The 27,176-nt window shown below is 37.4% G+C and overlaps 1 protein-coding gene across 31 annotated transcripts in view; it reads right to left on the reverse strand.

Annotated features, from left to right (window-relative positions):
• The window catches only part of SLC38A9 (solute carrier family 38 member 9), a 118,625-nt gene that overhangs the window by 80,059 nt on the left and 11,390 nt on the right, over positions 1-27,176 (reverse strand). For 14 of the 31 annotated variants that reach the window (XM_085002255.1, XM_085002249.1, XM_085002241.1 and 11 more), the window contains exons 2-3: positions 18,836-18,979; positions 18,628-18,729 (exon numbers count right to left, since the gene is read on the reverse strand). Coding sequence is in view for 9 of the 31 variants with exons in the window: in XM_085002252.1 (XP_084858378.1) it covers positions 18,836-18,948 (113 nt within the window). In the remaining 22 variants the exon portion in view is untranslated. Of the gene's footprint in view, positions 1-15,910; positions 16,091-18,627; positions 18,730-18,835; positions 18,980-27,176 lie in introns of those variants that run through there. The other 17 variants (XM_085002252.1, XM_085002250.1, XM_085002251.1 and 14 more) reach the window with 3 other exon arrangements.

Below are 27,176 nucleotides of genomic sequence, written 5' to 3' on the forward strand. Positions count from 1 at the left end.
AACCATGACGTTGCGGGTTCAATCCCTGGTCTCACTCAGTGGGTTAAAGATCTGGTGTTGCCGTGAGCTGTGGTGCAGGGTACAGATGTGGCTCAGATCTGGCGTTGCTATTGCTGTGGCTATAATTCCAATTCAACCCCTAGCCTGGAACCTCCACATGCCATGAGTGCGGCCCTAAAAAGCAAAAATAAATAAATAAATAAACAAATAAAAATAAAATAAAATTAATACTATACAGAGAACAATATTCAGAATAAAATGTTTTTTGAAACTTGGGCTTTTTCTTTTGAACACTGTTTAACGTGACTGCTCCCTATCAATGTTACTTCCCATTTGAAATGCAGCTCAGCTGTGCCACACTGAAAATAAATTATATTTCACATACAGGTTGTAGTTATCTCACCTTACAAATATTTATGATCATGCTACAAAAAAAAATGCTTTTTAACATTCAGCAAAACTTTAAAACTATTTTAAATGTGACTCAAAACTCTGCATTTTCATTTAATACTCTGATAAACAAAGAAACCTTATTTCTACCTAACACCTTTTCAAAGTTCCACTCCTTAAATTCCTTAAAATTTTTTGGTTTTCAAATCTGTCTCCACCCTTCCACTGACCAGTTATGCCTCTCTTAAGTTTCATAATAATTCCATGACTCTTAAGAATGTTCACCCTTGATAGGAAGACCTCTGATTTAAAACTATTCCTTTATTCACATCTCCATGAAAACAGCAGCTCTCAAACACCTGTCAGGTTGGGGTAGTTTATTAGAAAATGAAAAAGGAATAAAGTATTCAAAAAATCTCATGCAAATAAACATTCAAAATAGTGAATCCACTATACTTCTCTCTACCTGCTTAGTAAAACATTATATTTGCCAGGCAGCTTTTCAGTAAAGAAGACAGAAAAAAAGTTAATTAAGCAATTGTACCTAGAAATTCCTTACTGCTATAAGAAAAATACTGGTAACTTCGGGCTTGCTGACATGTTTCTTGCTTCCTCTGATGCTTATTTCACAAAAACCGTGCTCTATACTCCAACTTTACTCACTGTCTCCAAAGGCTGAGCTTATATAAGGCTCTTCTCTTTCTATTATGGCTAATTATTTGACTGGTTGTCTAATTGATTAAATATTTAACTGCTAACCAAGGATTAAGCATTGTGCTTTAGCACATTCTTTAAATGATGAATAGATTATAGAACCAGGGACCATAATCTGCTGGAGGAGATAAGAAAGTAACTCCAGTCCAAAGAGAGAAAGTGCTCATGAGCAGTAATGGGAGCGAGAAGGGTTGGGTATCTATCTGTAGGGTATATAGAAGGGGAAGCTAAACCACGTCTGGCAGACCCCTGAGGAAGTTACAGTTGAGGTGAATCCTAGAAGATATAAAGGAATTAAATAGGGAGGAGGAAAGAAACAGTGCTTCAGAAAATGGAAAATCATGTAGAAAGAACCCAGAAAGAGAGCATGATATATTTTTCACAACTATAAGTAGTAAGAAAAGTGGTAAGAGATGAGGTAAACCTGGGTTAGTACATGCAAAACTTCACGTGCCAACAAAGGCATAATCCTAAAGGAAAGAACTCTCAGTCTTAGTCTCCTTTGCTGATTCCTTCTCAAACCTCCAACTCTTAAATTAGAGTAACTCAGTTTATTTTATCCAGACATTTTTCTCTTCCCTATCCAAAGTCAATCTCTTGGTGAATTTCATCTAGTCACATAACTTCAAATATAACATATATGCTGCTGACACTCAAACTATTATCTCCAGCCTGAACTCCTGATTCATGTACCAAACTGCTCTCTGCCACCCCTCTCCCATCGCATCTCCAGGACTTCACTGTCTACCACACTAACCACAGTGGTCTCCTGAGCATTCCTGAAATACTGCAAGCATGTTCTTACTTTAGGATCTTTGCTATTAATTTCAAGTAAAAACAAAGGCTCTGAAGGCCTTTCCCCTAAATATCTGCATGGCTTGCTTCATTACTTCTTTCAAGTCCTTCTTCAAGGCCCCCTTTCTCAATGAGGCATTTGGCTATTCATGTCATCCCATCGAAAATTTCAACCCTTCTTCTCTATCCTTGTCATGTCCTATATGCTCTCTCTGCTTTCCTGCCTTATATTATTTCTTCAGCACTTAGAATATCTAATATAAAACATACTTTTTTTTCTATTCATTCCATTTACTCTGCATGTTTATAATACAAAATAAAATTCTCTGGCTCAATAAATCTGCATAAATTGTCCTCAATATTTTTCTCTTAAAAGCATTTTAGAAAGTATATTATTATTTTTTTAGCTGATGGGGTGGTAAGATGAAAAAAGAAAATGTTAACAAACACCTAGTCAAAAGTTAGGGCTTCTTTATTTTAGAATTCTAAGGTATTACTTAGCCACAAGTAAATATCTTCATCAGGAGTTCTCATTGTGGTTCAGTAGAAACAAATCCCACTAGTATCCATGAGGATACAGGTTCAATCCCTGGCCTAGCTCAGTGGGTTAAGGATCTGGCATTACCGTTAGCTGTGGTGTGGGTCACAGACATGGCTCGGATCCCACATTGCTGTGGCTGTGGCATAGACCAGCGGCTGCAGCTCCAATTTGATCCCTAGCCTGAGAACGTCCATATGCCACAGGTGCAGCCCTAAAAAGCAAAACAACAAAAACAAAAAACAACTTCATCAACTACATATGGACAAAGAGCTTGACCTGAATTTTTAATTCTCAGGCCTATATAGCTTAATTAAATACAGATTCTGCTAAGAACAAATTTTAACGTTCATTCAATGCAATTCATGTTTTCAAATTTTGGTTTTTAAAAACTGAAACTGTTTTAATTCTACTGCTCCGAAAACAATATCTTCTTTTATGGCTACAAAATGATCAGTAACAGAAATGCAAGGGTGTTTTTGTTTGTTTGCTTTTAGTATCAGCACTGGAATGAGGCTAAAAGAATTACATAAACGCCAGGAACGTTTCAACCAAGTTAAGATGCTAGAAGCACCTGTAAGTAAATAAAAACTTAACAATTCTTTAGTTTTTCTCTAGGTTGATATAAAACAGTAACACCACCATCATCCTATCTAGAAAAAGAAGGTCCAATTGAACATAGTGAGTGACATGCTCACAGAAGATGATTAGGAATGTGGAAAAAATTGCGAAGAGGGTACAGCTCTCTAAGCAGCTCCTCCTTTTACTGACATTCTGAGAATGTCAAAATAAGTCACAAAGTGTCTGAAATTATTTAAGGGCAATAAAGTAAAAATATTATTAACTTAATTTTTTGAAATAAGAACTTGTCATATTTATAAATTATAATTAAGCTATACTTAATTACAAACTTAGTTATTATAATATAATTATTTATATTAATCATAAAAAATAATATAAATTATAAAGTCATTGTAGGCTTCAACCTGCAATGTCATGCCAATTATTACTCTCCTTAACAAATCTTCCAAATGAAATTTTTGGAAAATGTCCAGCTTTGAAACCTAATTATTCCCATTTAAAAAAAAAAGCATGAAAGAAGAAAATTGTCAGGCCAGCACTTTAACCAAAATTTCTTTTCCTCAAAAAGAAACTGGAAAGCTAATGAAAGAAGGTAAAGATTTCAGTAAGTATGTATATTTAAATAAATCTTATTTTAATATATACATACAATTCTTTAGATGAACACTAAAATTACTTTCTTCATTATCTTAATTCTGTTATCTAAAATCTGAAAACACAAACACAAAATTTATCTACTCTTTAAACAGATCACCAAAGAAAAAGAACCTCTCTCTTATTCCTCTCCCATAACTTAAGAAAGGGATACTACTGAGAGGAGGAGGAGGAAGAGGAGGAGGAGGAGGAGGAGGAAGAAGATGGCAGAGTAGGACTTGACCTCCTCTCATGAAAACATCAAAATCAAAACTAACTGCTCAACTACCATTGACAAAAAAGACTGGAAACTATCAAAAAAGATATTCTACATTCAAAGACAAAGAGGAGCTACAGCAAGAAAGTTGGAAGGGTGCTTTTGCAATATAATCAAATCCCATACCTATAGGGCAGGTGACCCACAAATTGGAAAAAAATTATATTGCAGAGGTTCTCTCATAGGAGTGTGAGTTTTGAGCCCCATATCAGGTTCCCTAGCCTGGGGGATATGGCATTGGGAGGAGGAATTCCCAGAGCATTTGGCTTTGAAGACCAGGGGCGCCACAGGACTAGAGGAAACTTTACTCTTGGAAGATGCACACAAGGTTTCAGTGGCGCTAGGACTCAGGGCAAAGCAGTGATTCCACAGGAGCCTGGGCTAGATCTACCTGTGGGTCTTGGAGGGTCTCCTGAAGAAGCAGGGGTGAGGGGTTGGGTGGGAGGTGGCTCACTGAGAGGTCAAGGACACTAGTGGGAGAGGATCTAGAGAATACTTGTTAATGTGAGCTCTTTTGGAGGTTGCCATTTTGGCACAGAGACCAGGCCCCACAGTGGGAACACATCACTATGCATCAGCAGAGAGGCTACCTAAAGTTATCCTGAGCCCAAAGCTGCATCTAAACACATACCTTAACAGGGTCCTGCCCACCAAAGGGACAAGACCCAGCTCTAGCCACCACTGGGCAGGCACTAGTCCTTCCCACAAGGACATCTGCACAAGCCCTTGGACCAACCTCACCAACCAAGAGGCAGACACCAGAAGTAAGAGGAACTATGATCCTGCAGCCTGTGGAATGGAGATCACAATTAGAAAGTTAGACAAGGAGTTCCCATCGTGGCGCAGTGGTTAACGAATCCGACTAGGAACCATGAGGTTGCGGGTTCGGTCCCCGCCCTTGCTCAGTGGGTTAACGATCTGGCGTTGCCGTGAGCTGTGGTGTAGGTTGCAGACGCGGCTCGGATCCTGAGTTGCTGTGGCTCTGGCATAGTCCGGTGGCTACAGCTCCGATTCAACCCCTAGCCTGGGAACCTCCATATGCCGCGGGAGCAGCCCAAAGAAATAGCAAAAAAGACAAAAAAAAAAAAAAAAAAAAAAAAAGAAAAGAAAGTTAGACAAAAAGATATGGCAGAGAAATATGTTCCAGACAAAGGAACAAGAGAGAAAACCCCAAAGGAATAATTAAGTAAAATGGAAATAGTTTAAGAAAATTGAAATCATATAAAGCATCTTTTCTAACTACAATGCTAGTTCTGACTACACCTACTAGTTGATTAGAAAATCAACTACAAGGAAAAAAAACTGTAAAAAAACACAAACACATGGAGGCTAAACAACATGTTACTAAACAACCAATGGATTGCTAAAGAAATAAAAGGGGAAATAAAAAATTACCTAGAGACTAATGAAAATGAAAACACTATGATCCAAAACCTATGAGACAAAGCAAAAGCAGTTCTAAGAGGGAAGTGTATAGCAATATAATCTTATCTCAGGAAACAAGAAAAGTCTCAAATAAACCACCTAAACTTACACCTAAAGCAACTAGAGAAAGAATAAACAAAACCCAGAGTTAGTAGAAGGAAAGAAGTCATAAAAATCAGAACAAAAATAAATGCAACAGAGACAAAGAAAACACGCAAAAAGGATCAATGAAACTAAAATTTGGTTTTTTGAAAAGATGAACAAAATTGATAAACCTTTGGCCAAAAGGGAGAAGGCTTAAATCAATAAAATTAGAAATGAAGGAGTTCCCTTTGTGGCTCAGCGGTTAATGAACCCAACTAGGATCCATGAGGATGGGGGTTCAATCTCTGGGCTCGCTCAGTGGGTTAAGGATCCAGCATTGCTGTGAGCTCTGGTGTTGGTCGCAGGTGCGACTCAGATCTCATGTTGCTGTGACTGTGGCATAGGCTGGCAGCTGTAGCTCTGATTCAACCCCTAGCCTGGGAACTTCCATATGCTGCAGGTGTGGCACTAAAAAGCAAAAAAAAAAAAAAAAAAAAAAAAAAATTAGAAATGAAAAAGAAGTTACAGCTGGCACCACAGAAATATAAAGGATCATAAGAGCCTAATACAACTATATGCCAAGAAAATGGGCAACCTAGAAGAAATGGACAAACTCTTAAAAAGGTCCAAACTCCCAAGCCTGAAACAGGACGAAATAGAGAATATGAACAGACCAATCATAAGTACTGAAATTGAAACTGACAAAAAAGCTTCTAACAAACAAAAGTCCGGAACCAGACGGCTTCAGAGGTGAATTCCACCAAACATTTAGAGATGAGTTAACCTATCCTTCTGAAACTATTCCAAAAAATTGCAGAGGAACACTCACCAACTCATGTATGAGGGTCACTACCACCCTGATACCAAAATCAGACATAGATATCACAAAAAAAGAGAAAATTTCAGGCCAATATCACTGATGAACATAGATGCAAAAAGCCTCAACAAGAAGTTCCTGTCGTGGTGCAGTGGTTAACGAATCTGACTAGGAACCATGAGGTTGCGGGTTCGGTCCCCGCCCTTGCTCAGTGGGTTAACGATCTGGCGTGGCCGTGAGCTGTGGTGTAGGTTGCAGACGCGGCTCGGATCCCGTGTTGCTGTGGCTCTAGTGTAGGCCAGTGGCTATAGCTCCGATTCGACCCCTAGCGTGGGAACCTCTATATGCCGTGGGAGTGGCACAAGAAATAGCAAAAAAAAAAAAAAAAAAAAAAAAAAAAAGACAAAAAAATCCTCAACAAAATACTAGCAAACCAAATTCACTACATTAAAATAATCCTACACCATAATCAAGTGGGATAAATCCAGGGACGCAAGGATTTTTCAATATCTACAAATCAATCAGTATCATATACCACATTAACAAACTGAACAATAAAAACTATATGGTCATCTCAACAGATAGAAGAAAAGCTTTTGACAAAATTCAACACCCGTTTGTGATAAAAGCTCTCCAAAAAGTGGGCACAGAGAGACCTACCTCAAAATAATGAAGGTTATATATGACAAATCCACCTACAGTTAACACCATACCAACAGTGAACAGCTGATAGAATTTCCTCTAAGATCAGGAACGAGACTAGGATGTCCCACTCTTGCCACTTCTATTCAATATAGTTTTGGAAGTCCTAGCCACAGCAATCAAAGAAAAAGAAATAAAACGAATACAAATTGATAAAGAAGAAGTAAAACTGTCATTCTTTGCAGATGAATGATACTATACATAGAAAATCCTCAAGATGCTACAAGAAAACTACTGGAGCTCATCAATGAATTCAGTAAAGTTGCAGGTTACAAAACTAATATACAGAAATCTCTTGCATTTCTATATACTAACAGTGGAAGATCAGAAAAAGAAACTAAGGAAACAATCCCATTTACTACCACATCAAAAAGAATAAAATACCTTGGAATAAATCTCCCTAAAGAGACAAAGACCTATACTCTGAAAACTATAAGATGGTGATGAAAGAAATCAAAGATTATATAAACACACAGAAAGGTATACCATGTTCTTGGATCAGAAAAGTCAATATTGTCAAAATGACTGTACTATCCAAGGCAATCTACAGGTTCAATGCAATCCCTGTCAAATAACTAATGGCATTCTTCACAGAACTAGAAAAAAAAATTTTTAATTTGTATGGAAATATAAATTTCCCTAAATAGCCAAAGCAATTCTTTTTTTTTTTTTTTTTTTTTTTGTCTTTTTGTCTTTTCTAGGGCCGCTCCCATGGCATATGGAGATTCCCAGGCTAGGGGTCTAATCAGAGCTGTGCTGCCGGCCTACACCACAGCCACAGCAATGCCAGAACCGAGCCATGTCTGCAACCTACACCACAGCTCACGGCAATGCTGGATCCTTAACCCACTGAGCAAGGCCACAGATCGAACCTGCAACCTTACGGTTCCTAGTCAGATTCATTAACCACTGAGCCACAACGTGAACTCCTAAAGCAATTCTGAGAAATAAAAATGGAGGTGAAGGAATCAGGCTCCCTAACTTCAGACTATACTACAAAGCTAGTCATCAAAACGGTGTGGTATTAGTACAAAAACAGAAATATTGAGCAACCAAACAAGATAGAAGGCAAAGAAATAAGCCCACACATTTATGGTCAATCAATGTATGACAAAGGAGGCAACAAGATACAATGGAAAAATAGTGCTAGGAAAACTGGGACAGCTACATGTAAAAGAATGTAATTAAAACCCTTGGAGTTCCATTGTGGCTCAGCGGTAACAAACCTGACTAGTATCCATGAGGACACAGGTTTGAGCCCTGGCTTCGCTCAGTGGGTTAAGGATATGGCATTGCCATGAGCTGTGGTGTAGGTGGTAAACGCAGCTTGGATCTGGGTACTGCTGTGGTGTAGGCTGGCGGATATAGCTCCAATTCAACTGCTAGTCTGGGAACTTCCACATGCTGCAGGTGAAGCCCTAAAAAAAAATAAAAAAATAAAAAACCATACACAAAAATAAACTCAAAAAGGATTAAAGACCTAAATGTAAGACCAGATACCAAAAAACTCTTAAGAGTAAAACATAGGCAGAATATTCTTTATCATAAATCACAACAATATCTTTTTTGAATCCATTTCCTAGAGCATTGAAAATAAAAACAAAAATAAACAAATGGGACCTAGTTAAACTTTAAAACCTGTTGTATAGCAAAGGAAACCATAAACAAAACTAAAAGACAACCAACAGAATGGGAGAAAATATTTGCAAATGAAGCAACCAGTAAGTGATTATACAAACAGCTCTTGTAGCTCAATATAAACAAACAAACAACCAACCAAACAATCAAAAAATGGTCAATCTAAATAGACATTTCTCCAAAGAAGACATACAGATGGCCAACAGGCACATGAAAAGATGCTTAACATCATTAATTGTTAGAGAATTGCAAGATAAAACTACAATGACATATCACTTTACACCTGTCAGGAAGGCCACCATCAAAAAGTCTACAAACAGGAGTTCCCGTCGTGGCGCAGTGATTAATGAATCCGACTAGGAACCATGAGGTTGCGAGTTTGGTCCCTGCCCTTGCTCAGTGGGTTAACGATCCGGAGTTGCCTGAGCCGTGGTGTAGGTGGCAGACGCGGCTAGGATCCCACGTTGCTGTGGCTCTGGCGTAGGCCGGGCGCTACAGCTCCGATTGGACCCCTAGCCTGGGCACCTCCATATGCCACAGGAACGGCCCAAGAAATCTCAAAAAGACAAAAAAAAAAAAAGTCTACAAACAACAAATTCTGGAGAGGGTGTAGAGAAAAGGGGATACACCTACTGAGAATGTAAACTGGTACAATCACTATGGAGACTAGCATAGAGGTTCCTTAAAAAACTAAAAATAGAACTACCATATGATCCAGCAATACCACTCCTAGGCATATATCTGGAGTAAACCATAATTTGAAAAAAGATATATACATCCCAAAGTTCACTGCAGCACTATTTACCATAGCCAAGACATGGAAGAAACCTAAAATGTCCACTGACAAAGTAATTGATAAAGAAGATGTGATATATGTATGCAATGGAATATTATTCAGCCATAAAAAGAATGAAATAATGCCATTTGCAGCAATATGGATGGGTGTAGAGATTATCACATTAAGTGAAGCAAGTCATACAAAGACAAATATCATATGATATTACTTATATGTTGAATCTAAAAATAATAATACAAATGAACTTATTTACAAAATAGAAACAGACTCACAGACTCAAAAACTTTGAAAACAAACTTATGGTTAACTAAGGGAAAAGTGTGGGGGGAAGGGATAAATTATGAGTTTGGGATTTTCATATACACACTACCATATATGAAACAGATAATCAACAAGAACCTATTTATAGCACAGGGAACTCTATTCAATATTCTGTAATAACCTATATGCGCAAAGATTCTGAAAAAGAATGGATATATGTGTATGGATAACTGAATCACTTTGCTATACACCTGAAACTAACACAACCTTGTAAATCAACTATACTCCAATAAAAAATAAAAAAAAATATATAAAAAGAAAAAAAGAGAAAGGAATACTACTTATCAAGCCTTAGAAGCCTTTATTGTGGTTCTTAGGAAAGGTAAAGGAGCTAAGAGAACTACTGCTTTGCCACCAGAAAGACACTACTGACAAAGGTCTACACAAACTGGCCTTTCAGGTGGAGAAGGTTGTATTCTCACCCCAGATGGAAAATACTGTAGTAGTCTGAAGAGAAACTATTGTGGTTGTATGGCATGTTAGTTTGCAGACCAGTCTCAGAATAATAAACTGATAAAGACAGGAGTCCAACATGAAACCTGCTGCCAACTAGCTCTTATCAGCTAACTTTTACATACAGGAAAGTTTTATAAATGAAATGTAAGAGATATTTTAGAAAAAAAAGAAAATAAATAGTGCTAGAAAGGGGATTTTGAAACAGGAACTTTCATACATTGCTGGTGGAAGTGTAAAGTGGAATAACCTTTCTAGAAAACAATGTGGCTATATATATCAAGAGCCATAATTGTGTTTTACATACTTTTATTCTAATAATTATCCTTTTGAGGCTATTAGAAGGAATCAAAAAAATGGTATAAATGTGGTATGTAGAAATCTGCTAACCATAGGATCATTTAACTGTGTCTAATCTCTTGGGATAGGACCCAATGGGGGAAGATATGAGAAAAAGGACGTATATATATACATATATGTATGACTGGGTTACTTTGCTGTACAGCAGAAATTGTCACAACATTGTGAATCGACTGTAATTTTTAAAAAGTAAAAAAAGGATCATTTACAATAACTAATATTGGGGAGTTTCCGTTGTGGCTCAGTGGAAACAAACCTCACTGGTATTCATGAGGATGCAGGTTCAATCCCTGGCCTTGCTCAGTGGCTTAAGAACCCAGTGTTGTCGTGAGCTGTGGCGGAAGTCAGACGCAGCTCGGATCCAGCATTGCTGTGGCTGTGGCATAGGTTGGCAGCTGTACCTCTGATTTGACCCTGAGTCTGGGAACTTCCATATGCCGCAGGTGCATCCGTAAAAAGAAAAAAAAAATTGTAAGCAGCTTAAAAAACATTATTAAATTATGGTACATTTAAATAATATATATTTATTTAAAATGATTAAGAAATAATTCTTAATATGGAAAATGCTTATAATAAAACTTTTGGAGGCATTTCAGTGATTATTAAGGATAACTTCTATTGTAAATCTTTCTACTATTCCTTGAAACCTGGTACTTTCCCCTTATTTATCATTCTTAGCCTCAGTCGCTATTTTATGGCAGTTAAAAATCCTTGGATGTCACAACATTGTAAATCAATTATACGTCAATAAAAAATTAAAAAAAAAATCCCTAGATGATCTTGCCAAAGAACTCCACATTTGCTTTAAGTGCACGAGGTTCAGGGAGAGGCTGGAGATTGTTTTGTTGCCCAAAAGGCTATTTTAATTAGAACAATTTTGATGGGAACATTTTTAATAGAAGCAACAGTGAGGGTGGGGTGAATTTAAGGTGAGTGACCCGTGCTTTTTTTAATTTCTCCAGACGTACCCTAGGGGCCACAGCAGTAGGAAGTACCAGTCCCTACGATTGTTTATTCCTGAGTCCAGAGTCTCTCCCTGGAGACTAGAAGTTGGTAGCTACGGCCAGAGAGGACAAACCTGGCCCATGGTCTGTTTCATAAGTGACCCATGCAATTATGTATTGTCTAGTGGCTGCTTTCACCCAACAATGACAAAATCGAGTGCATATGCCCCCAAAGCCTAAAATAGTGACTATCTGGTCCTTTACAGAAAAAAAGTTTGTTAACTCCTGCCCTAGACTACTGAATGTTCTCACACAGAGCAATGTCTGCACAGAAACTCCCAAAGCACCTAGCCACCGTCAGTACCAAAAATGACCTCATTCTACCCCTGGCTGGACTTAGCCAAACCCTACAGCACTGTTACTTGTGAGAATATGATTGCTCTTGATAATGCTGGTTCAGGATGGGTTAAATCGATATTTTTTTCCTAAGAAAAAATAAGTACTGAATTAAAAAGAAAAAATAAAATGCGTTTGTATATATAACATATATTACATATATATTACAAATAAGTATTTATAACCTCTCATCTTAGTGTTTCCCCCATCTTTTTTTTTTTTTTTCTGCTGAGTGTCTATCTCCTTTTCCAAAGTATCTGGCACCAACAGGACTTTATTGAATATTTACCGACAAAAGGAAGGAACAGAAGAACAAAAGGAAAGGAAGAAAGCAGAGAAGGATAGGAAGGAAGGAAGGCAGACAACTAGGGAATAAGTAACAACAACACGTAACAGAAATTTAAATTGAAAAAGCAGCACATTACATTGGATATAATGTGATCTAATAAAAAAGATCAAAAAAGGACAAGAGAAATTATACCAAAATGTTTTAACAACACTTGCCTCTATGTGATAAAATTGTATTTCTTTATGTTTCTGGGTTTTGTTTTCTAGAACCTTCTTTACACAACAAAAGCAGAACAAAATATAACTTCCTCTCAGAAGAGAAAAAAGTTAATTTGTATCATTCCATAGATGCACAGGTGATTCAAACATTGTAAGAAAATGTGTTTTTCATTTTGGATACACTATTTTTATCCTAAATTAAAGGAATGTTGTATTTTCTGAATAACATTTTTCTCATTATTAAAACAGTACATCGTTGTAGTTCCCTGGCGGCTTAGCAGGTTAAGGATCTGGTGTTGTCACTGCTGTGGCTCAGGTTGGATCCCTAGCCCAGGAACTTCCTTTCGTATGCTGTGGGTATAGCCAAAAAGAAAAAGTTGTACATTGTTTATATTCGGGGTAATACAGAAGTTAAATCAGTTAATAGTCTAGTATATTTTCAAATGTGTGTAGACTCGCATACACACACACAGGTGCACACTCACATGAAATCAGTTTTACTCGCTTTTGAACTTTACATAAAGAAGAATCACACAATATGTATTTTTCTGTGTAGCTTCTTTTGTTGACATTATCTTTCTGAGATTCTTCCATATTCTTGTGTGCAGCAGTAGGCTGTTCATTTTCAGAACTGTATAATATTTCATTACATGAAAATACAGTTTATTTAACCATTCCTGGTTGGTGGATGTTGCAAATGAGTGGGGCCTTTTTTATAAGTATAGCACCAAAATAACTTCCTATGTTATTCTTTAGAAAGCATATTTCCTAACTTAAAATGTTAAGATATTTACTTATCTTTTAATATGTAAAAGACCTTTGAAAACATACCTTATGACAAAGGTAGAGAAAAGATTGCAAGAAGAAATCCTAACACAAGAAATCATACAAAAATTATGTAATAGACTTCTGGAGACAATTTCAGACTAAGACTAAAAAATAATAGGCCAGCCAAAGATACATAATCTGAATACATCGTTTTTACATCAGTTTTTTTTTAATGGCTACACTTGTAGCATATGGAAGTTCCCAGGCTAAGGGCTGAATCAGAGTTGCAGCTGCAGGCCTACGCCAGTCACAGCAACACCAGATCCAAGGAGTAATCTGCAACCTACACCACAGCTTTCAGCAAGCTAGATCCTTAACCCACTGAGCAAGGCCAGGGATCAAATCTGCATTCTCACAGACAGTGCTGGGTCCTTAACCAACTTGCTGAGCCACAAGGGGAACTCCTACATCAATTCTCTATCTTCGAACTACAGTCATCCATTAGGCTTTTAACAAGATCCCTAAATTTCAAGTACCTCCATAATTTTTAAATATTTGATTTTAAGTCAGTTTCTTTTTTTCTTTTTTAATTTTATGGCCACACGTGCAGCATATGAAAGTTCCCAGGCCAAGGATCAAATCCAAGCTGCAGCTGTGACCTATGCCATGGCCCTTGGCAAAGCCAGATCCTTTAACCCACTGCACTGGGCTGGTGATCAAACCCACACCTCCATAGTGACCTGAGCCGCTGCAGTCTGATACCTAACCCACTGTACCATAGTAGGAACGCCATCGGTTTATTAAAAGGAGTTTCAGTTCTCTTGTACCTGTAACTGGTTTTATTGCTTTTGCAGTTAATAGTAAAATTACTTGTGAAAGGAAAAGCAAAACTGAGTTAGTATTGCTGAGGGAGCTCTCTAAAATGAAGCCGGGATGTCATTAAGGAAGTGTGACTTATTTATGAATGTCTCAGCCTGGATGGAGTCTGACCTTCTGATCTGATAAACAAGTCAACCAGAACATCTGTCAGAAACTTAAGATATTTATCGGACCCTTACACTAAAAGAACTAGTCACAGTCTATCTACCTGTAGGACTCCTACCCTAAAATAACTTGTGATTCCTTAAGGACAAATCACAATTCCTTTCAGGCAACTTTTAACAATCCTGTGGCTTTTTGTATCTATAAGTTCCTGATTTTTTTCTCTTCCTTAGAACACTCTTTCAAGATGACCGAAGAATCCATGTCTCCTGAATTGCAAATTTTAAAACTCCTAAATAAACTCCTTTCTTATTTGCAGCCTCCTGGTCTGGAAACAGATCTCACATCAAGCTGCTTCATGCTGTAGCCACACACACACACCCACACAAGCAAATAGCCATGGAAAAGTAATACATAGGTCTTTGACATATCAAACTGCCATCATAACACTAAACAGACAACAAAGCCTTGAATGAATGAGAGATAGGCATTAGTAAATAACGGGAGGCAGAAAAAGTATGGTTTACAAAGCACTATCTAGAGGGAATTTTTGAGTAAATTCCCTAAGGAAAACTGGGCACACAAAGAGAAGCATGAAAACCTTAGGTTCTAGGAAAATGGAAGAGGAAATGGAGTTAGAGAAAACTGAAAAAGAGAAGTTCAAAACCAAATTAATCACTTCACAATTTGGTTTCAGACTGGCTGGGATGGTCAACTCCCAGAGGGCATAATCCCAGAACAGCAGCAGAGCATGAAGCAATTCTGAATAGGGGGTCTAGTCTTTGGTTACCAGAAAGTCTGGGAAAAGCAGGACAATAATCTCTTAAGACCAGCGATTGCCAAACGAATATATCAAATACTGCATAGGAGATTTTTAAACCTTTCTGTCCCTCCACCCACATCTTCACTCTACCCCAAACCAGATGAAAAACTAATAGGGGTCGGATGGGAGGAGGGAGGCCTGTAGAGGGAAAAGTGGATCTGTATAGTTTGCAAAATTTCCCCCCATGACCCAAATGATTATAAGCATCCTTCCTCTACAGTGACAAGCTCATTCCTCCATCTAAGCCTAATTAGACCTCACCAAAATGATGCGCAGATCCAACACACTATCTTTCAGTCTAAAGGAGTTCTTAAAATTCTTAGATTTGAACTGAATCATGTTGTTGATTTGCTACCTAGTGGAAGAGAAAGAATCAACCACAAGCTAAACTGAAGCCAAGCAATCTAAAAGTACCTACTTTTTTTTTTTTTTTTTTTTTTTTTTTTTTTTATACTCTAATAGCTGAGAACAGTTTCTGAAAGTGTGGTTATAAATAAGATGATTTTAGGTAGCACAGGGATAAATGTTATTTTAACTACTTGGTATTTACTGCAATGCATATTAGAAAAAAGTATAAACAATACTTCAAATCCATCATTTTGAAAATATATGAAGATGAGGCTAAATTAACCCTAATTTTTAAAAGTTAGTAAATTTAAAAATATTAAATTACAGTATTATGCAAGTGGTAATGGGATATCATTGAAGTCGTATGGCGACTCCAAAATGATTGAAGCTTTAGAAATAGTTGTCTAAGCTGGTTCTTCTAATCAAAGACACTTTTCCCTCAGCATGCTTGAGTTTCATTTATATGTACAAAGTGATATAACCCATATTTTAGTGGAAATAACAATATCTTAAGGTATTCATGTTCTTTTCCTCATCAAGTTTCTGAAATCTCACAAGCAAGTTAGCATTCAATACTAATAACCCCTACAAATATTTACCTTTTTAAAACATGCTTACCTAGATAGTTATCTAATGAATGTAAATAGTTGATTCCCTCTTATTCTGACAAGTTTCATTATAGAAAATATATTTCCATTTAATCTACACGGTTAAACAAATTCTCAGAAAACTGTCTGAACTCCTGCCAACCTATTGTAGTGGAATGCACTTTAATGACCTATGTTCTATTGTCACAATGGTCAATTATTTATCATAGAATTTAGAGGTTTCAAGAAAATCCTGAGCATTTAGTCAGCATTCATTAGTCCTTATATTCACTGATGTTAGAATATACAAGTGAAAAAATTACAAGATTCATTTCATTATTTTCTTTGATGGATGCTTTAAATGGCAATGATAAATTTCTCATGTGATAAATTCCACAATGCCACCACTAACTGCAAAAAAGATTAAAAAATAAGTATTTGGAAAATGGAAACAGGATTGTCAAGACTAGCTTACACCAACCTCCTTCATCTCCTGGCTTGGAAACTACCTTGACTCTTAACAAAATTAGGATTCTGTTGGCAAGGAATAGGTGGGGTTGTTGAATAGTAGGGTAGTTGCCTAACAGCATCTGCCATATCTCCCAACTTAAGCACTCAGTTTCTTTCTTTCTGAGGCAATCACTCTTATGTAAAGTTTCCTATTTATTTCCCCAGAGTTATTTATACATATATTTTTATTACATATATAACTTGCTATGTTGTTTTTAGCCAAATGGTTGTATACTATATAAACTGCTCTGCACTTGACTTTTTTCATTGAATAAAATAAATTGAAGACTGGTTCCATTTTGACATGTAATAAAGCCAGTTTCCTCTTGGAGTTCCCACTGTGGCTCAGTGGGAACTAGTATCCATGAGGATGTGTGTTTGATCCCTGGCCCTGCTCTGTAGGTTGGGGATCCAGCATTGTTGTGAGCTGTGTTGTGGGTCGCAGATGTAGCTCGGATCTGGTGTTGTGGCTCAGATTTGACCCCTACTCTGGAAATGTCCATATGCCACAGGTGCAGGCCTAAAAAGTAAAAAATAAAATAAAATAAACCAGTTTGTTCTTTTTAATAGGTGAAAAATAATCCATTGTATCAATGTGCCATATTTATCCAATTCTATAAGAAAAGACCTTTTGGTTGTTTTCAATCTTCTGTTATATAAATAACACAGCATTAAACAACCTTGTACATGTATTATTTGATACCGCAAATTAATGCTTAGAAGTGAAACTGCTGGAGTTCCCGTTGTGGTGCAGTGGTTAACGAATCCGACTAGGAACCATGAGGTTGCGGGTTCGGTCCCTGCCCTTGCTCAGTGGGTTAACGACCCGGCATTGCCATGAGCTGTGGTGCAGGTTGCAGACGCGGCTCGGATCCCGCGTTGCTGTGGCTCTGGCGTAGGCCAGTGGCTTCAGTTCCAATTCGACCCCTAGCCTGGGAACCTCCATATGCAGCGGGAGCAGCCCAAGAAATAGCAAAAAAAGACAAAAAAAAAAAAAAAAAAAAAAAAAAAAGAAGTGAAACTGCTGGGCTATGTAAACTGTGGAATTGGCTGCTGACATTTTTTTTTTTTTTTTTTTTGGTGGGGGCAGATCACATTAATTTTATGGATAAAAATTTAAAGAGAATGATATTTATTTTAGAATCTTCCTTACTGAGACCAAATCATGCCATAAGTTATTAATTCTAATATATACATTTAATCATTTCTAAAATATGGATGCATCTTATAATCTAGAACATCTTTTAATAACTGTCAGCCAGGTGGCAGTCATGAAACTATTTCTGGTGGCATGACAGGTAACTGTCACCTGTGGTCATTTCAGTCACCAAACCACTTAAGGACCATTTAAAGAAGAAATATGAACACAGTGTTGTTAGTAAGCTTTCTGTGACACCTTCTGGTAAGATCAGGAAAGTGCAAGCATTAAAACGAAGTGTCAGTGATTAGGAAGAAAATTCCTTAAAGAAATGTTACACTTACCCGTGCTCTTAATGGTACTTAGGACAATTTTGTTGCAGGGGGAGGGAGACACCAATTTTGGTGACTCCAAGTCAGAAAGTGACTCGGAAGAAAGAGACTCTATATGTGAAGAATTACATTTGTAATATCTTCACTGATACATTTTGTTTATATTTTCATTTTTATATTGCACAAGTTTTTCTATTAAATACAAAAATAAAACTCCAAGTCCTAAAAGATTGTTGCATCAGAGGTACAGGCAGTAGTTTATGTTAGGATTATAGCTTCTTAAAAAAATATTCAAAAAACAGAACAACTTACAATTAATATCTCAGATTTGAACACATACTCTACATGTTATTTTAGGTCCTTCAGTAGTATTTTAAAGTTACTCTCATACAGATTTTGTATTTTCTTAAGGCTATTCCCATATAGTTAACTTTTTTCCATTATATTTTCTCACCAGAATGCAATTTATTTTTGGTTATTTCATAAACAAACACTTTACTAAATTGTCTTGCAATTTATAATAATTTTTCAGTGGATTCTTTGGGGTTTTCCAGGTATGCAATGAAATAAATTTTAAACTCTCATCTTAAACTATCTGCTGGAATGAAACTATCTTATCTTAGACTATCTGCTCAATGAAAGCAAAGATTATGTATTACTTTTACTGTTCTATCCCTAGTACCTCACATACTATCTTGCACAAATAAGATAATCAATATATATTTATTAAATGAATTATATGAATGCATATCATTTCATAAAACTTACCCCAACCACCTCTGACAGAGATGTAGTTTATTCAAAAAAGTCAAATATAAATGAGGAAATAGTATTCATATTTATTCCCTTCCATATACAAATATACAGATCCTGTAAGAAATTGGATATTTCATAATTAAATCTATATATGTTTGGTTATAATTAGTTCTATCTTAATAATTTAAAATCTCAGTTGTGAAATATCTTAAACACTTACCTTTTGGATCTTAGATCTGATGAATCAAACTGGATATTCATAGGTCCAGGATTTACTTCATGATCTACCTCAGGGATGAGAAGATGCCTAGAATCACTATCCATGTTTGCCATTTTTCTCAGACTCGAAGCACTGAAGTCAGTCCTACAATAAATCACAAAAGAGAAATAATTTAAAGTTTAATTTAAAATTATTTTACTATTAATAGGTAATACATTTACATGCATAGAAAATAGAAAAATAGAAGAACTTGCTCATAATATCTTAATGAGATATATGCTTAAAATATTTCGGAAGTTCCCGCTGTGGCACAGCAGAAAGGAATCAGACTAGGAAACATGAGGTTGCGGGTTTGATTCCTGGCCTCTCTCAGTGGGTTAAGGATCCGGCGTTGCCAAGAGCTCTGGTGTAGGTCGCAGATGCGGCTTGGATCTGGCGTTGCTGTGGCTCTGGTGAAGGCTGGCAGCTGTAGCTCTGATTAGACTCCTAGCCTGGGAACCTCCATATGCCGTGGGTACGGCCCTAAAATGACAAAAAGACAAAAATATAGATATATATCATCAGAAAATTTCTAGGTTGAAATGGAGTTACCACTTATTTTTCAGCTTAATAAAAAAGAAGCAGGGCAATTCATTTCCAATCCTAATGCATTTCTAAATAGATTAGACTATTTGGACCCATTTTCCTGCAAAACAACTAAAATTACTTTAAAAAAAATCTTTTTGAAGAGCACCTTTTTGAAAATAGTATGGAAAATCAGGCTGTTTGTAGGTGAAGTTAAGGAAACTTAGACAGTAAATAATTCAAAGAAGTTGCTTCTGCTCTGAGGGTATTTGCTATGCCAAAAGAAACTGGGCTGAGGTTTTCAAGGCCTTGTGAAGTATTAGGGAAATAGAAGATAAAACCCAGGATTCACCCAAAGTAAGGAATAGCTGTAGTAAGAAATCAGCCCCTCTCCCTGCTTCCCCGGTACAGTTGGGAGGACTTCTAAGACCTTTGCCATCAGATTAGCAGTTAACAAGAAGTAAAAGTGCCTCACTTCCTTACAAAGAAACAAGAGTTTTCTTGACACTGACCACAGCCTGTGTGTGTGTGTGTGTGTGTGTGTGTGTTTGTGTGTGTGTGTCTGCTCATGCACACATACACATGTAGGGGGAAATATTATATACCAAAAACTATACCTCATGTGGATTTGTGAGGTAATTAAAGAACACATAGCTGTGATTATAATTTCAGGTTAACTTGCTTGGCTGAGCTTATAGGTAACTGGCAGAAACAAATGCAAATCTTTTCTATGAGGACCCAGAAAAGATTCATTCTAGGCCTCAGAAAGACTTGTTTACAATCTTTCAAGAACAATGAACAGTACATAGTCAAAAATAACCTAGCATATAAAGAAACAAAGTACTATTAGAACCAGAAGAAACAACAGCAGAAATAGATCCACAAGACTCTAACTATAGGGGTTATCAGAAGATTATAAAACAATTATGCTTCCCATGTTTAAATAAATAAAGAAAAAGTGAACACTTTCAAAAAGTAACAAAACGTCTGAAAAGGATCAAAGTGAATAAATAATGAAACAAAATATAAGAGCCAAAATTTAAAACTCAATGGGTGCATTTAAAAGTTGAAGAGAGGAGGTAAGCAACGTGGTGGAATAAAAAGCTACCTTTGTCTTTCCCCTTCAATCTACAATGAGTAAAACATTCACAATATAATAAAGGTGCCTCTGCCCATCACATCACGCTGCTGGAGAATTTTACACATCTGTACATCTAAGAGTGGGTGGACTAGAACATACAGAGGAGGGAAGAACTGAGGTAAGAAGAAACCACGAGAAGAGCAAAGCTGGTGCCCATACTCGTAGTTCTCTGGTTGCAGCAGCTGAGACTGCAGCCCCAGAGGACGCACAGCTGCAGGGGAGGTATGAGTCCTGCCTCAGCAGCCCCCATGGCCACAGACGCAGAGACAGAGAACCTTACAACACTAAATACAGCAAAAGTGTCCACACAATCCAAGTTCTTCTTCCCTTTCCTGTCCTGCCACCTGGAGTGTCAGACCCTATGACTCAGGAGATCCTGGATGTGAAGAAGAGCCCACCATCCTGGTGCACCAGGTGGTGATGCCAGCACAGTGGGAGAAGTAAGGCACCAACAACCCTGAAAGTACAAGAAGCAATAATGAGGGCCTATGGCAACACTTCTAGCAGAGGCTATGGAGAATGGAGAGTGAAGGCTCAATATAACCAGAGGTAGCTCAAGTTAAGAGAAGCCAAAAGCTTGTGCTATTATATAGCACCACCTACTGGAAAACAAAGAAAGGCCTCTAATTTCTAATTTGTTAAACCCACTAGAATCAAGCAAAGATGTGTCTGCCACTTCAAACACTTCTGCACAGATACAGCTCATCATGAACCACAGTAATAGTACACCACAAAAAGAAAATGACAATTCTCCAGAAACCAAACTTAAGGTCATGGAATACTGTGACCTAATTGATAGAGAATTCAAAATTGCTATAATAAAGAAACTCAACAAGCTACAAGAAAACTCAGAAAGGGTGTTTCAGTGATCTCAGGAATAAAATTAATGAACAGAAGTAATACTTTAACAAAGGAATTGAAACCTTAAAAAGGAACCAGGAATTCCCTTGTGCTACAGCAGGTTAAGGATCTGGTGCTGTCACTGCTATGGCTCGGATTGCTGCTGTGGCTCAGGTTTGATCCCTGGCCTGAAACTTCCATGTGCTGTGGGCATGGCCAAAAAAAAAGGAGAACCAAACAAATTCTAGAACTGAAGAATTTAATAAATGAGATGAAGAATGAGTTAGCACTGGTAATAGAGCAGACCAAATGGAAGAGAGAACAAGCAAACCTGAAGATAGAAATAGAAATGACTCAAGTAGAAGAATTAAGTTATAAAAAATGAGGAAATTCTGGGAGTTCCCATCGTGGCACAGTGGTTAATGAATCCGACTAGGAACCAGGAGGTTGCGGGTTCGATCCGTGGCCTTGCTCAGTGGGTTAAGGATCCGGCGTTGCAGTGAGCTGTGATGTGGATCGCAGACGCGGCTCGGATTCGGTGTTGCTGTGGCTCTGGCGTAGGCCGGTGGCTACAACTCCGATTCGACCCCTAGCCTGGGAACCTCCATATGCCGCGGGAGTGGCCCAAGAAATGGCAAAAAGACCCCCCCTCCAAAAAAGGAAATCCTACAAGACCTCTCTCTTTTAGGAAGGGCATTAGGGTAATGGGTATCCCAGAAGAGAGAGAAGGAAAGAGTTATTTGAAGAAATAATGTCCGGGAGTTCCCGTCGTGGCACAGTGGTTAACGAATCCGACTAGGAACCATGAGGTTGCGGGTTCGGTCCCTGCCCTTGCTCAGTGGGTTAACAATCCGGCGTTGCCCTGAGCTGTGGTGTAGGTTGCAGATGCGGCTCCATATGCCGCGGGAGCGGCCCAAGAAATAGCAACAATAACAACAACAACAACAACAAGACAAAATAAATAAATAAATAAAATAAAATGGAGATTAAAAAAAAAAAAGAAAAAAAAAAAAAAAGAAATAATGTCCAACATCCATTCATGATAAAAACTCTTACCAAAGTGGGTATACAGGGAACATACCTTAATATAATAAAAGCCATTTATGACAAACCCACAGCAAATATAACACTCAATGGAGAAAAGCTGAAAGTCTTCCCACTAAAATCTGGAACAAGACAAGGATGCTCACTCTCACCACTGCGATTCAACATAGTACTGGAAGTCCTAGCCACAGCAATCAGACAAACAAAAGAAATAAAAGGCATCCAAATAGGAAGAGAAGAGGTAAAACTGTCACTGTATGCAAATAACATGATACTACATATAGAAAACCCTAAGGACTCAACCTAAAAACTACCTGAACTGATCAATAAATTCAGCAAAGTAGCAGGATATAAGATTAACATTCAGAAATCAGTTGCATTTCTGTATACTAACAATGAAATATTAGAAAAGGAATACAAAACCTTTTAAAATTGCACCCCAAAAAAACAAATATTTGGGAATACACCCGACCAAGGAGGTAAAAGACTTATATGCCAAGAACTATAAAACATTAATCAAGGAAATTAAAGAAGATGTAAAGAAATGGAAAGATATTCCATGCTTCTGGATTGGAAAAATTAATATTGTAAAAATGGCCATACTACCCAAAGCAATCTACAGATTCAATGCAATCCCTATCAAATTACTCATGACATTTTTCACAGAACTAGAACAAACAATCCAAAAATTTATATGGAACCACAAAACACCCAGAATTGCCAAAGAAATTCTGAGGAACAAAAACCAAGCAGGAGGCGTAACTCTCCCAGACTTCAGGCAATATTACAAAGCCACAGTCACCAAGGCAATGTGGTACTGGTACCAAAACCGACATACAGACCAATGGAACAGAATAGAAAATCCAGAAATAAACCCTGACACCTATGGTCAATTAATCTTTGACAAAGGAGGCAAGAACAGAAAATGGGAAAGACAGTCTTTTCAGTGATTATTGCTGGGAAACCTGGACAGCTGCATGCAAAGCAATGAAACTAGAACACACCCTCACACCATGCACAAAAATAAACTCAAAATGGCTGGAAGACTTAAATATAAGACAAGACACCATCAAACCCCTGGAAGAGAACACAGGCGAAACATCCTCTGACATCAACCTTACAAATGTTTTCTCAGGTCAGTCTCCCAAAACAACAGAAATAAAAGCAAAAATAAACCAATGGGACCTCATCAAACTGACAAGCTTTTGCACAGCAAAGGAAATCAAAAAGAAAACAAAAAGACAACTTAGAGAATGGGAGAAAATAGTTTCAAATGATGCAACTGACAAGGGCTTAAGCTCTAAAATATACAAACAACTTATACAACTCAACAGCAAAAAAGCCAACAACCCAACTGAAAAATGGACAAAAGACCTGAATAGACATTTCTCCAAGGAAGATATACAGATGGCCAACAAGCACCTGAAACAATGCTCAACATCACTGATTATTAGGGAAACGCAAGTCAAAACTACCACGAGATACCACCTCACACCAGCCAGAATGGCCATCATTAATAAGTCCACAAATAACAAGTGCTGGAGGGGGTGTGGAGAAAAGGGAACCCTCCTATGCTGTTGATGGGAATGTAAGTTGGTACAACCACTGTGGAGAACAGTATGGTGGTACCTTAGAAAACTATACATAGAACTACTATATGACCCAGCAATCCCACTCCTGGGCCTATATCTGGACAAAACTTTCCTTAAAAAAGACACATGCACCTGTATGTTCACTGCAGCACTATTCACAATAGCCAAGACATGGAAACAACCCAAATGTCCACCGACAGATGATTGGATTAGGAAGATGTGGTATGTATACACAGTGGAATACTACTCAGCCATTAAAAAGAACAAAATAATGCCATTTTCAGCAACATGGATGGAACTAGAGACTCTAATCCTGAGTGAAGTAAGTCAGAAAGAGAAAGACAAACACCATATGATATCACTAATATCTGGAATCTAATATATGGCACAAATGAATGTTTCCACAGAAAAGAAAATCATGGACTTGGAGAATAGACTTGTGGTTGCCAGTGGGGAGGGGGAGGGAGAGGGTGGATTGGGAGCTTGGGGTTAATAGATGCAGATTATTGCCTTCAGAAGGGATTAGCAATGAGATCCTGCTGTGTAGCACTGGGAACTATGTCTAGTCATCACTTATGATGGAGCATGATAATATGAGAAAATAGAATGTACACATGTATGTGTAACTGAGTCACTACGCTGTACAGCAGAAAAAAAATTGTTTGGGGGAAATATTAAAAAAAAAAAAAAGTAAATAATGGCTGAGAGCTTCCCAAATCTGGAGAAAGCATTGGATATAAAAGTCCGTGAAGTGGAGAGAATGCTTAATTACCTCAATGCAAAAAGACCTTCTCCAAAACACATTATATTAATTATTATTATTATTTTTTTTGGTCTTTTTGCCTTTTCTAGGGCCACTCCTGCAGCATATGGAGGTTCCCAGGCTAGGGGTCAAATCGGAACTGCAGCTGATAGCCTACACCACAGCCACAGCAATGCAGAATCTGAGCCACATCTGCAACCTACACCACAGCTCTCCCACTGAGCAAGACCAGGGGTTGAATCTGTGTCCTCATGGGTCCTAGTTGGGTTTGCTGCTGCTGAGCCAGCACAGGAACTCCAAGACACATTATATTAAAATTGTCAATGACAAAGAATTTTAAAGGCAGGCAGGGGGAGAGGATGTTAACCTACAAAGGAGTCCCCTTAGACTATCAGATTTCTCAGCAGAAACTATAGGACAGGAGGGAATGGGATGATATTCTCAAAATACTGAAAGATAAAAAGTTTCACAAGGAATACTGTATCCAGCAAAATCATCATTCAGATATGAAGGAGAAATAAAGACTTTCCCAAACAAACAAAAGCTGAGGGAGTTCATCAACACCAGACTGCCTTATAAGAAATGTTGAAAGGAGCTCTTCTAACAAAAACAGAAAGGCAAAAGTACACAAAATTCTCAATGAGGTGACAGACAAAATCAGAAAATTGCAGCTCTTTATTAAAATAGGTTTGTAAACACTATTATAGTATAATGGTTAAGGGGGGAAGTAGAAAAAATAACTATAGCTACTTCGATTTGGTAATAAGCTCACAACATGAAAAGGAGTAACTTGAGACAACAAAAACATAGAAGGGGAAGAGGAATAGAACAGAATTCATATAGGCGAATGAAGATAAGATGATATCAGCTGAAAAAGGAATATTTTATGTACAAGAATTTTATACAAACCCAATGGTAACAACAAAATAAATCTAGAGCAAAGACATGACATATAAAAAGAGAGGAAACTGAGAAAAATATAGAAAATCACCAAACCAAAATGGCAGACAGAAACATAAGGGAAAAGAAATAATGGAGATGCAGAGCAACCGGAAAACAAAAGATAAAATGGCACAACTAAGTCCTAATCTACAAATAATCACCTAATTTTAAAAGGATAGATTTCATCAATCAAAAGACAGAGAGTGGCTATATGGGACAAGTTATCAAGAAGACATTACAGACACACACACACACACCCCTAACACAGGAGCACCAAAACGTTTGGAACATACTAACAGATCTCAAAGGTCAAATTGAGAGCAACACAATAACTGTTGGCATTTTAACTTCCCACTTTCATCAATGGATAGATCATTCAAACAGAAAGCCAGAAGGGAAACAGTGACCTTAAATGATATATAGACCAAATAGATTTGATAGATTTGAATAGAACATTCCATCCAAATGCAGCAGAATACACATTCTGCATATGGAACTTTCTCTAATGATAGACCATATGCTGGGACACAAAATAAGTCTCAAGAAATTTAAGAAGATTGAAATCATATCAAGCTTCTTTTCCAGTCAACTGGGGGTATGAAACTAGAAATCAACTACAAAAAGAAAGCTAGAAAAAAATCACAAATATGTGGAGACTGAACAGTACGCTACTGATCAACTACTGGGTCAAAGAAGAAATCAAAGGAAAAATAAAAAATTACCAGAAGATAAATGAAAATGAAAATATATCATACCAAAATCTTTGGGATGTAGCAAAAATGGTACTAAAGGGAAATTAATGGCAGTATAGAGCTACCTCAAGAAAGAAATATCTCAAATAAACAATCTAACTTTACACCTAAAGGGGCTAGAAAAAGAACAAACAAAACCCAAAGTCAGTAGAAGAAAGGATATAATAAAGATCAGAATAGGAGTTCCCATTGTGGCTCAGCAGTATCAAACCCGACTAGTAACCATGAAGATGCAGGTTTGATCCCTGACCCTGCTCAGTGGGTTAAGGATCCTATGTTGCAGTGAGCTGTGATGTGAGTGCCAGATGTTGCTCAGATCCTGTGTTGCTATGGCTGTGGCTCTGGCCAACAGCTGCAATTGCAGTTCCAATTCAACCCCTTGCCTGGGAACTTACATATGCCACACATGTGGCCCTAAAAAGCAAAACAAACAAACAAAACAAACAAAAACAAAAACAAAACAAACAAACCAAAAAAACAGGTAGTAATAAGTGAAACAGACCAAAAGGCAAAAGGCAATAAAACAGATCAATAAAACTATGAGCTGGTTCTTTGAAAAGATGAACAAAATAGACAAGTTTTAGTTAGACAGGGTAAAAAAGGCCCTCAAAAGTAAAATTATGGGAGTTCCTGTTATGGCTCAACAGAAGTGAATCTGACTAGTACGGATGCAGGTTTGATCCCTGGCCTTTATCAGTGGGTT

The sequence above is a fragment of the Sus scrofa genome, chromosome 16, assembly GCF_054392235.1.
Source record: "Sus scrofa isolate SSC_HxYL_T2T_F1_AM1 chromosome 16, Sscrofa_HxYL_maternal_Yorkshire_Landrace_v2.0, whole genome shotgun sequence".
In the NCBI taxonomy this organism is placed as follows: Eukaryota; Metazoa; Chordata; class Mammalia; order Artiodactyla; family Suidae; genus Sus; species Sus scrofa.